Here is a 12,939-nt window from a genome sequence, read left to right on the forward strand (position 1 = left end):
AGAGCAGCTGACAAGATTCCCTTTTCTACGTGACAGAATAATGTCTGTTCTTCACAATACATTTCCATCTGAATGTTCTGTAACCTTGTGACATATGCTATTCAACCGTAACCAAGGCTGCACAGTCAGATGGGAAGGTAACCAGGGAAGTTTGTGTTTATTCAATTGTCATAGAGTTTCCTTATGACCGTTGATGAACAATATTGCTTTGAAATGGAATTGAATACAAAATATTCAGCTCCAGTGTATTCAAGTAAGTAGAGTTCAGGGACGCCCATTCACTGGGCAACAAATGGGATTATATTATATGTTTAAAAAAAATGAAAGCCTTATTTGCTACTTCAATTGATCCAATGATAATCTAAATAGGTCACTGTGTTGAACAGGTCCACTGGTGTGTAGAGGTGTTTTGAGGTGATAGGGAGTGTAGTCTTACCGTGTGACGTAGACATAGGCTCCTCCCAGCAGCACGGAGAGCAAAAGTACAAGGATGAAGATAGCCAATGCCATGTTACCTCCATCCAGACCTGACCCGGCAGCTGCTTCCGCAACTGGAGGGGAGGGGAGAGATGGAGAAAGGGAAGGAGAAGGTAGGTAAGGGGAGAGCATGAAAGCGAAAGGGAAGGAGGAAGAAAGATAACTTCAGTTCAGTCCCAGTGAAAAGGTGGTAATAATAGAGCATTACAAAGGCAGAAAATATAAAAGCTAATCAGACAATTAACAAAGGGGTCGTTCACGTTGGCATTTGAGCATGGCATTTAGAGCATGGCATTTTGAGCATGGCATTTTGAGCATGGCATTTTGAGCATGGCATTTTGAGCATGGCATTTTGAGCATGGCATTTTGAGCATGGCATTTGAGCATGGCATTTTGAGCATGGCATTTGAGCATGGCATTTGAGCATGGCATTTTGAGCATGGCATTTGAGCATGGCATTTGAGCATGGTATTTGAGCATGGCATTTTGGAAAAATGTTACTTCATTGTTCTAGATTTGTATTTATTTAAATGTATTTGTGTACATCTTCCCATCCTAAAGGTAAATGGCTTTACATGTGTTTTACCATTATAATTACACTGTGCCACCAGTATCAATGATACTAACATCAATGAGATTTGTTTGTAAATGGAGGCCACAAATACTCAAATCTAATGCCATCAATCCTTTAAAGATCCTGAACAGTCATTCTGAAAAGTACTTTTCTATCATGGCTAACTACCAGGAAGTTTGAAAAGTCAGGCTGAGTTGCCGGGTAGCTTACATTTATGAGCTCGCCTTGACTGACAGCTCTTTGAAAGGCCTATATCAAGCAACTTGGATGCAGTGAGCAGTGTTGCTGTAAAATCATCTCAAGGAAATTCGGTGATATACAAAGCAACACAAACAACATTGAAATTGCATTAATTATATGATTTATTTTTTATAAACATCTCCCTTTTGGCATGTCTCTTGTGATGCGGTTTATAGCAGCACTAACGGATGTGTTGACTTGACAGCTGTGACTGAGTTTTGAACAACCCTTCCCCCCTTTAGTTCCATGCTGGCTGAAGACCTAGCTGGCCAGTAACTAGCTAATACCAGACACAGATCAAATCAAAAATCAAATTGTATTTGTCACATGTGCCAAATACAATGCTACTTACAAGCCCTTAAACAATGCAAACATGTGTTAATTCTTATGGCTTAGATCCCGCTAACAGGATCGATATGACAACAGTCAGTGAAAGTGCAGGGCGCCAAATTCAAAACAACAGAAATCTCACAACTAAAATTCCTCAAACATAGAAGTAATTTACACCATTTTAAAGATAAACTTGTTGTTAATCTCACCACAGTGTCCGATTTCAAAAAGGCTTTACAGTGAAAGCATACCAAACGATTATGTTAGGTCAGCACCTAGTCACAGAAAAACACAGCCATTTTTCCAGCCAAAGAGAGGAATCACAAAAAGCAGAAATATAAATAAATGAATTACTAACCTTTGATGATCTTCATCAGATGACACTCATAGGACTTCATGTTACACAATATATGTATGTTTTGTTCGATAAAGCTCATATTTATATACAAAAATCTGAGTTTACATTGGCGCGTTATGTTTAATAGTTCCAAAACATCCGGTGATTTTGCAGAGAGCCACATCAATTTACAGAAATACTCATCATAAACTTTAATATAAAGATACAAGTGTTATGCACAGAATTAGAAATATACTTCTCCTTAATGCAACCGCTGTGTCAGATTTTTTAAAAACTTTACGGAAAAAGCAAACCATGCAATAATCTGAGTACAGCGCTCAGACAACAAATCAAGCCATACAGATATCCTCCATGTTGGAGTCAACAGAAGTCAGAAATAGCGTTAGAAATATTCACATACCTTTGATGATCTTCATCAGAATGCACTTTCAGGAATCCCAGTTCCACGATAAATGTTTGATTTGTTCGATAAAGTCCATCATTTATGTCCAAATACCTCCTTTTTGTTTACGCGTTTAGCCCAATAATCAAAATTCATGATGCGCGAGCAGACGAAAAGTCAAAAAGTTTTGTTACAGTCCGTAGAAACATGTCAAAACGAGGTATAGAATCAATTTTTAGGATGTTTTTATCATAAATCTTCAATAATGTTCCAACCGGAGAATTCCTTTGTCTTCAGAAATGCAATGGAACTCAAGCTAACTCTCACGTGAACGCTCGTGGTCAGCTCATGCCACTCTGCCAGACCACTGACTCATTCAGCTCCCATTCCCTCCTCATTCACAGTAGAAGCATCAAACAAGGTTCTAAAGACTGTTGACATCTAGTGGAAGGCTTAGGAAGTGCAATTTGACCCCATAGACACTGTATATTCGATAGGCAAAGAGTTGAAAAATTACAAACCTCAGATTTCCCACTTCCTGGTTGGATTTCTTCTCAGGTTTTTGCCTGCCATATGAGTTATGTTACACTCACAGACATCATTCAAACAGTTTTAGAAACTTCAGAGTGTTTTTTTATCCATCTACTAATAATATGCATATATTAGCAACTGGGCCTGAGTAGCAGGCAGTTTACTCTGGGCACCTTATTCATCCAAGCTACTCAATACTGCCGCCAGCCATAAGAAGTTTTAAGAAAGTATTTACTAAATAAACTGAAGTTTAAATTTTTTTAAATAAAGAAGAAAATAGAAAAAACAACACAATTAAAGAGCAACAATAAAATAACAGTAACGAGGCTATATACAAGGGGGTACCGGTACAGAGTCAATGTGCGAGGTCACAGGTTAGTCTAAGTAATTGAGGTAATAGGCCAAGCAGTTGCCATAACAGGCGGTGATGCAACCAATACTCTCGATGGTGCAGCTGTAGATTTTTTTAAGGATCTGAGGACACATGCCAAATCTTTTCAGTCTCCTGAGGGGGAATAGACATTGTCATGCCCTCTTCATGACGGTCTTGGTGTGTTTGGACCATGATAGTTTGGACACCAAGGAACTTGAAGCTCTCAACCAGCTCCACTACAGCTCTGTCGATGAGAAAGGGGGCGTGCTAGGCCCTCCTTTTGCTGTAGTCCCCGATCATCTCTTTTGTCTTGATCACGTTGAGGGAGAGGTTGTTATCCTGGCATCACATTGCCAGGTCTCTGACCTCCTCCCTATATGATGTCTCATCGTTGTCGGTGATCAGACCTACCACTGTTGTCTTGTCTGAAAACTTAATGATGGTGTTGGAGTCGTGCTTGGCCATGCAGTCATGAGTGAACAAGGAGTACAGGAGTGGACTGAACACGCACCCCTGAGGGGCCCCCGTGTTGAGGATTAGCGTGGCAGATGTGTTGTTACCTACCCTTACCACCTGGGGGCGGCCCATCGGGAAGTCAAGGATCCAGTTGCAGAGGGAGGTGTTTAGTCCCAGGGTCCTTAGCTTAGTGATGAGCTTTGAGGGCACTATGGTGTTGAAAGCTGAGCTGTAGTCAAATGAAATCAAATTTTATTTGTCACATGCGCCGAATACAACAGGTGTAGAACTTACAGTGAAATGCTTACTTACAAGCCCTTAACCAACGATGCAATTTTAAGAAAATACCTACAAAAATAACAATTAAGAGTGGGGGAGGTGCAAATAGTCTGGGTAGCCATTTGATTCGCTGTTCAGGAGTCTTATGGTTTGGGGGTCGAAGCTGTTTAGAAGCCTCTTGGACCTAGACTTGGCGCTCCGGTACCGCTTGCCGTGTGGTAGCAGAGAGAACAGTCTATGACTAGGGTGGCTGGAGTCTTTGATGATTTTTAGGGCCTCCCTCTGACACCACCTGGTATAGAAGTCCTGGATGGCAGGAAGCTTGGCCCCAGTGATGTACTGGGCCGTACGCACTACCTTCTGTAGTGCCTTGCGGTCGGAGGCCGAGCAGTTGCCATACCAGGCAGTGATGCAACCCGTCAGGATGCTCTCAATGGTGCAGCTGTAAAATCTTTTGCGGATCTGAGGACCAATGCCAAATCTTTTCAGTCTCCTGGGGGGAAATAGGTTTTGGTCAATGAATAGCATTCTCACATAGGTGTTCCTTTTGTCCAGGTGGAAAAGGGCAGTGTGCAGTGCAATAGAGATTGCGTCATCTGTGGATCTGTTGGGGCTGTATGCAAATTGTAGTGGGTCTAGGGTTTCTGGGATAGTGGTGTTGATTTGAGCCAGGACCGGCCTATCAAAGCACTTCATTGCTACAATGATACGAGTCAGTAGTCATTTAGGCAGGTTACCTTGGTGTTCTTGGGCACAGGGACTATGGTGGTCTACTTGAAACATGTTGGTATTACAGACTCGGACAGGGACAGGTTGAAAAAACCACCTGCCAGTTGGTCAGTGCATGCTCGGAGTACAAGTCCTGGTAATCCGTCTGGCCCTGCGGCCTTGTGAATGTTGACCTGTTCAAAGGTCTTACTCACATTGGCTACGGAGAGCTAGATCACACAGTCATCCGGAACAGCTGGTGCTCTCATGCATATTTCAGTGTTGCTTGCCTCGAAGGACGCAAAGAAGTAATTTAGCTTGTCTGGTAGGCTCGTGTCACTGGGCAGCTCGTGGCTGTGCTTCCCTTTGTAGTCCGTAATAGTTCCTAAGCTCTGCCACATCCGACGAGCATTGGAGACGTTGTAGTAGGCATTGCGGGATTTCTTATAAGCGTCTGGGTTAGAGTCCCGCTCCTTGAAAGCTACCCTTTAGCTCAATGTGGCTGTTGCATGAAATCCATGGCTGTTACAACTTCTACAATGGTGAGTGGAGGAGTCAAGTGCAGAAAGCAGGTAATTCAGTTCGTGGATATTTTATTCCATAGACTGTGGAGCCACGACATGCAAAACACCAGGGCGCATGAAACAACCCGTCCCAAAATACAACGGACTAAACTGTCCGGAAAAAATACTCTTTACACTCATACACCAGATAACAGAAAACAAGCCCGCACAAATACCCAGCGGGCCTAGTGCCCTTAAATAGCCTACAAACAAACACTAACTCAAAACAGGTGTACCCAATTACCCAATAAACAGAAACAAACGGAAAGGGAATCGATGGCAGCTAATAGGCCGGCGACGACGACCGCCGAGCGCCGCCCGAACAGGAAGAGGCACCCTCTTCGGCGAGATTCGTGACAGTACCCCCCCCCCCCCCCCCCCCTGACGCGTGGCTCCCGCAGCGCGCCGACCCCGGCCTCGAGGACGACCTGGAGGACGAGGCGAGGGAAGGATCTAAAATGTCCCTCCCCGGTACCCAGCACCTCTCCTCTGGACCGTACCCCTCCCAGTCAACGAGGTACTGCAGGCCCCTCACCCGGCGTCTCGAGTCCAGAATAGCTCGTACTGTGTACGCCGGGGACCCCTCGATGTCCAGAGGGGGTGGAGGGACCTCCGGTACCTCACCGTCTTGTAGGGGACCAGCTACCACCGGCCTGAGGAGAGACACATGAAACGAGGGGTTAATGCGATAGTAAGAGGGAAGTTGCAATCTATAACACACCTCGTTAATCCTCCTCAGGACTTTAAATGGCCCCACACACTGCGGCCCCAGCTTCCGGCAGGGCAGGCGGAGGGGCAGGTTTCGGGTCGAGAGCCAGACCCTGTCCCCTGGTGCGAACACCGGGGCCTCACTGCGGTGGCGGTCAGCGTCTCTCTTCTGCCGTTCACTGGCCTGCCTGAGAGAATCCTGGACTGCCCGCCAGGTCTCTCTAGAGCGCTGTACCCACTCCTCCACCGCAGGAGCTTCGGTCTGACTCTGATGCCACGGAGCCAGGACCGGCTGGTAGCCCAGTACGCATTCAAATGGCGACATATTCATGGATGAATGCCGAAGTGAGTTCTGGGCCAACTCTGCCCACGGGACGTACCTCGCCCATTCTCCTGGCCGGTCCTGGCAATACGACCTCAGAAACCTACCCACTTCCTGGTTTACTCTCTCCACCTGCCCATTACTTTCGGGGTGATAACCAGAGGTAAGGCTGACCGAGATCCCCAGACGCTCCATAAACGCCTTCCAAACCCGGGACGTGAACTGGGGACCCCGATCAGATACGATATCCTCTGGAACCCCATAGTGCCGGAAGACGTGGGTAAATAGAGCCTCTGCAGTCTGTAGGGCAGTAGGAAGACCAGGCAATGGGAGGAGACGGCAGGACTTAGAGAACCGATCCACAACGACCAGAACGGTAGTGTTCCCCTGAGATGGGGGAAGATCAGTAAGGAAATCTACCGAGAGATGGGACCATGGCCGTTGTGGAACCGGGAGGGGTTGTAACTTCCCTCTAGGAAGGTGCCTAGGAGCCTTACTCTGGGCACATACCGAACAGGAAGAGACATAGAGCTTCACATCCTTAGCTAAGGTGGGCCACCAGTATTTCCCCCTAAGATCCCGCACCGTCCTATCAATCCCCGGATGACCCGAAGACGGTAGTGTGTGAGCCCACCGAATCAATTTATCACGGACACCAAGCGGCACGTACCTACGACCGGTCGGACACTGTGTAGGCGCAGGTTCAACCCTCAACGCCCGCTCGATGTCCGCGTCCACCTCCCATACCACCGGGGCCACCAGCCGAGAGGCTGGAAGGATGGGAGTGGGTTCGATGGACCGGTCCTCAGTGTCATAGAGACGGGACAGCGCGTCGGCCTTAGTGTTAAGGGAACCTGGTCTATAAGAGATCGTAGATCTAAAGCGTGTAAAGAACATGGCCCACCTAGCCTGACGCGGATTCAGTCTCCTCGCTGCTCGAATATACTCCAGATTGCGGTGGTCAGTCCAGATGAGGAAAGGGTGTTTAGCCCCCTCTAGCCAGTGTCTCCACACCTTCAGGGCCTTTACCATAGCTAGTAACTCCCGGTCCCCCACATCATAGTTCCGCTCCGCCAGACCCAGTTTCTTAGAAAAGAAAGCGCAGGGACGGAGCTTCGGTGGCGTGCCCGAGTGCTGAGACAGCACGGCTCCAACCCCAGCCTCGGACGCATTCACCTCCACTATGAATGCTAACGAAGGGTCCGGATGCGCCAACACGGGAGCCTCAGTGAACAGCGCCTTCAACTAGTTGAAGGCTCCAGCAGCCTCTGCCGACCACCACAGACGCACCGCCCCCCTTCAGCAGTGAGGTAATGGGCGCCGCTACTTGGCCAAAACCCCGGATAAACCTCAGGTAGTAATTGGCAAACCCTAAAAACCGCTGCACCTCCTTTACCGTGGTCGGCCAATTACGCACGGCGTTAACGCGGTCACACTCCATCACCACTCCCGAGCTGGAAATGCGATAACCCAGGAAGGAAATGGCTGGTTTGGAGAACACACATTTCTCAGCCTTAACGTATAGGTCATGCTCCAGCAGTCGCCCAAGAACCTTGCGCACCAGGGAGACATGTGTGGCGCGTGTGGCAGAATAAATCAAGATGTCATCAATATAGACTACCACACCCTGCCTGTGCAAGTCCCTGAGAATCTCATCTACAAAGGATTGGAAGATGGCTGGAGCATTTTTCAACCCATACGGCATGACGAGGTACTCATAGTGGCCTGATGTGGTACTAAACGCTGTTTTCCACTCGTCTCCTCCCCGAATACGCACCAGATTATACGCGCTCCTGAGGTCCAGTTTTGTGAAGAAACGCGCTCCTTGGAATGATTCCACCGCCGTAGCGATGAGAGGTAGCGGATAACTAAAACCCACTGTGATCGAATTGAGACCTCGATAATCAATGCACGGACGCAGACCTCCCTCCTTTTACCTCACAAAAAAGAAACTCGAGGAGACGGGTGACATGGAGGGCCGAATGTACCCCTGTCTCAGAGCCTCCGTGACATGTCTCCATAGCCAACGTCTCCTCCTGTGACAGTGGGTAATCGTGACTCCGGGGAAGTGCAGCGTTCTCCTGGAAGTTTATCACGCAATCCCACCGTCGATGGGGTGGTAATTTGGTCGCTTTTTTCTTACTAAAAGCGATAGCCAAATCGGCATATTCTGGGGGAATGCGCACGGTGGAAACCTGGTCTGGACTTTCCACCGTCGTGGCACAGATGGAAACTCCTAAACACCTACCCGAACACTCGTCTGACCACCCCTGAAGAGCCCCCTGTTTCCAGGAAATGAGGGGATTGTGAATAGCCAGCCAGGGAACCCCCAACACCACTGGAAACCCAGGTGAATCAATAAGGTAGAAACTGATCTTCTCCTTATGATCCCCCTGCGTTACCATGTCCAGCGGAATCGTGGCCTCCCTGACCAGCCCTGACCCTAACGGTCGGCTATCTAAGGAGTGCACGGGGACAGGTGGGTCTATCTGCACTAACGGAATACCCAATTTACGGACGAGTTCGCGATCCATAAAACTCCCAGCTGCGCCTGAATCGACTAGCGCCTTATGCTGAAGAGAGGGAAAAAACGCAGAGAAAAAAATAAACAAAAACATGTGACCAACAGGGAGCTCTGGGTGAGTTTGGTGCTTGCTCACCTGGGGTGGCCGAGAAGTGTTCCACTGGCCAGCTCGACTCCCGGAGGAACTCCTCCAGCACCGGTCCGAAGTGTGTCCTCTCCGTCCACAATAGGCGCAGGAGGAGCCTCCTGGTCTCCCTAGATGCAGCTCCTCCCAACTCCATCGGAGTGGGAGCGGGAGGACTGGAAGGTGGAATTGACAGGACCCCTTCTGAACGCCCGCGGGCAGCTAGCAGGTTGTCCAATCGAATCGACATGTCTATTAGTTCATCCAGGGAGAGAGTTGTGTCCCGACAAACTAGCTCCCGGCGGACGTCCTCCCGGAGACTGCAACGGTAATGGTCCATCAGGGCCCTGTCATTCCACCCAGCACCAGCAGCTAGGGTCCTGAACTCCAACGCAAAGTCCTGCACACTCCTCGTCTCCTGTCTGAGGTGGTCGCTCACCCGCCGCTTTGCCCTCTGGTGGGTGGTCGAACACAGCTCGAAAACGGCGGGTGAACTCCAGGTAGTTGTCCCGAGCCGAGTCTGGGCTGTTCCAGACAGCGTTGGCCCAGTCCAGGGCCCTACCCGTTAAACAGGAGACGAGGAGGCTCACACTCTCCTCACTCGAGGGAGCCGGACGCACGGTAGCCAGGTAGAGCTCGAGCTGGAGCAAAAATCCCTGGCACCCAGCCGCCGCTCCATCGTACTCCCTCGGAGGGGGAGACGCAATGTGCTAGACCCAGAGGACGACGTAGGTGGAGTAGGTGGCGTCGTCTGTGGGGGAGCTGGGGTAGACGTCGGTAGACCACTTCTCTCCCATCGTTCCATCCTCTCCATCATCTGGTCCATCGCTGTACCGATCCGATGGAGGACAGCTGGGAGAGTTGTGGTCGCTGCTCCTGCTGACTCCATTTTGGAGGTGCGGGCTTCTGTTACAACTTCTACAATGGTGAGTGGAGGAGTCAAGCGCAGAAAGCAGGTAATTCAGTTCATGGATATTTTATTCCATAGACTGTGGAGCCACGACATGCAAAACACCAGGGCGCATGAAACAACCCGTACCAAAATACAACGGACTAAACTGTCCGGAAAAAATACTCTTTACACTCATACACCAGATAACAGAAAACAAGCCTGCACAAATACCCAGCGGGCCTAGTGTCCTTAAATAGCCTACAAACAAACACTAACTCAAAACAGGTGTACCCAATTACCCAATAAACAGAAACAAACGGAAAGGGAATCGATGGCAGCTAATAGGCCAGCGAAGACGACCGCCGAGCGCCGCCCGAACAGGAAGAGGCACCCTCTTCGGCGAGATTCGTGACAATGGCTTCTGGTTGAGGAATGTACGTACGGTCACTGTGGAGACGCGGTCATCGATGCACTTATTGATGAAGCCAGTCACTGATGTGGTGTACTCCTCAATGCCATCGGAAGAATCCGGAACATATTCCAGTCTGTGCTATCAAAACAGTCCTGTAGCTTAGCATCTGCGTCGTCTGACCACTTCCGTAATGAGCGAGTCACTGGTACTTCCTGCTTTAGCTTTTGCTTGTAAGCAAGAATCAGGAGGATAGAGTTATGGTCAGATTTGCCAAATGGGCAAGGGAGAGCTTTGTACGCGTTTCTGTGTGTGGAGTAAAGGTGGTCTAGAGCATCTTGCCGATGCACGGAAAACCCAGCCAGCTGTATGTTATCCATGTCGTCATTAAGCCACGACTCGTGAAACATAAGATATTACAGTTTTTAATGTCCGTTGGTCGGATAGGCTTGATCGGAGCTCATCCAGTTTATTATCCAATGATTACACGTTGGCTAATAGGACTGATGGTAGAGGCGTGTTACCCACTCGCCGTCGGATTCTTACAAGGCACCCCGACCTCCCCTATATCTCCGTCTCTTCTTCATGCGAATGACGGGGATTTGGGCCTTGTCCGGTGTGATATAAATCCTTCACGTCCGACTCATTAAAGAAAAACTCTTTGTCCAGTACGAGGTGAGTAATCCCTGTTCTGATATCCAGAAGCTCTTTTCAGTCAGAAGAGAAGGTGGCAGAAACATTACGTACAATAATAAGTTACAAATAACACAAAAAAACACACACAATAGCACAATTGGTTAGGAGCCCGTAAAACGGCAGCCATCTCCTCCGGCGCCAAGGGGAAACATATAATGATATTTGCCATAGATTAATAGGGTAAACTTTAAATTACATTTGCTGACACCATTCAGTTAAATTGGTACCATTAGAGTAGCTATCGAGCTATATAAACCACGCCCCTCTGCAAACGGCTTCTCCAATGTTGGTTACAAGGCGGTGCTTATTTAAATTCAGTAAGAAAACATCATGGTATCATTGGTGTATTAGAATTAGAGTTAAAGTGATGTCACCTTGTCCCCTTAATACATCCAAGTGTTTGACATAGGGGAGGGGACAAGTAATTGTATCATCAATGTAGAAGCAGCAGTCATTTTTCATACTTTAGTCATCATACTTTTATCTGGTTTCCTTCAAATATCATCCAATTTTTTAAAAAACATAATTTTGACTGTCATTTTAAATAATCATTATAAAAAATAATCAAGAATGATCCAAGAGTACAGGTAATTAGGAAGAATAGTGCAGTCTGGACAGTAGTTGATTAAAGACATGCTCCGGAACTCTGGCAACTAATAAGTATTTAAACCTTCCGCTTTGAACTGGATGTGCCAATGTGAAGTTCATACATGCATAATCTATCAGCAGAATTAGTGTCTTACCTGCCACAAAATTCCTAGTTTGAAAGCATCTGTTTTTCTGGAAGCTGTGCTGGGCCATTTTCCCTACTCTTCCCCTCACGTGGACAGCCCCCTAGCAATTTGAGTTTAACCAATGAGCTTCAGCCCCTCGCCATATGAGTGATAGCTAGCAAGATGCACACACAGCAGAGCGAGAGAGAGAGAAAGCAATGAGGTGGTGCACATATCTGCACATATATGATGTAGTATGCAATGTTTGGGGAACACTTTTGGCTTGTGAGCACTACTTTCAGAACTACTAGCTAAAAAGTATACAAAAGTACTGGAGAATCACTTTAAGCCACTAATGTATGTACAAATAAAGATCTGATTTAACAGATAGACAGACAGAAAAGACAGAAAAATATACAGAAAAACAGACACAGACAGACAGACAGGCAGGCTCACAGAGTCAGAAAGACAGACAGACTCACCTTCCAAAGCATGGTTGCCAAAGCAGTCATGGTTGGCTGCAAGACATCAGAAATTCTTTCAGACATTGACAGGTTAGGTAAGGTATATCATAGCACTGGTGGCAGGTACACTATATAAATACAGAAGTATGTGGACACCCCTTAAAATTAGTGGATTCGGCCATTTCACCCACACTCGTTGCTGACAGGTGTATAAAATCTGGGTTTGGCGGATGCCAGGAGAACGCGACCTGCCCCAATGCATAGTGACACCTGTAAAGTCTGGTGAAGAAGGAATAATGGTCTGGGGCTGTTTTTCATGGTTCGGGGCCCTTAGTTCCAGTGAAGGGAAATCTTAACCCTACAGCATACAATGATATTCTAGATGATTCTGTGCTTCCAACTTTGTGGCAACAACTTGGGGAAGGCCAATTCATGTTTCAGCATGACAATGCCCCCATGCACAAAGCAAGGTCCATACAGAAATGGTTTGTTGAGATCGGTGAGGAAGAACTTGACTGGCCTGCACAGAGCCCTGACTTGAATCCAATTGAACACCTTTGGGATGAATTGGAATGCCGACTGCGAGCCAGGCCTAATCGCCCAACATCAGTGCCCTACCTCACTGATGCTCTTGTGGCTGAATGGAAGCAAATCCCTGCAGCAATGTTCCAACATCTAGTGGTAAACCTTCCCAGAAGAGTTGAGACTGTTATAGCGGCAAAGGGGGGACCAACTCCATATAAATGCCCATGATTTTGGAATTAGATGTTTGACAAGCCGGTGTCCACATACTTTTGGTCATGTAGTGTATGTCTA

General features: G+C 47.6%; 1 protein-coding gene across 1 annotated transcript in view; it reads right to left on the reverse strand.

Annotated features, from left to right (window-relative positions):
* Positions 1-12,939, reverse strand: part of LOC139408496 (seizure 6-like protein) — a 108,566-nt gene that overhangs the window by 2,272 nt on the left and 93,355 nt on the right. The window contains exons 14-15 of the mRNA XM_071152465.1: positions 12,142-12,177; positions 437-551 (exon numbers count right to left, since the gene is read on the reverse strand). Of these exons, the coding sequence (XP_071008566.1) occupies positions 437-551; positions 12,142-12,177 (151 nt within the window). The remainder of the gene's footprint in view (positions 1-436; positions 552-12,141; positions 12,178-12,939) is intronic.

This window comes from Oncorhynchus clarkii, chromosome 5 (assembly GCF_045791955.1).
Source record: "Oncorhynchus clarkii lewisi isolate Uvic-CL-2024 chromosome 5, UVic_Ocla_1.0, whole genome shotgun sequence".
NCBI lineage: Eukaryota > Metazoa > Chordata > Actinopteri > Salmoniformes > Salmonidae > Oncorhynchus > Oncorhynchus clarkii.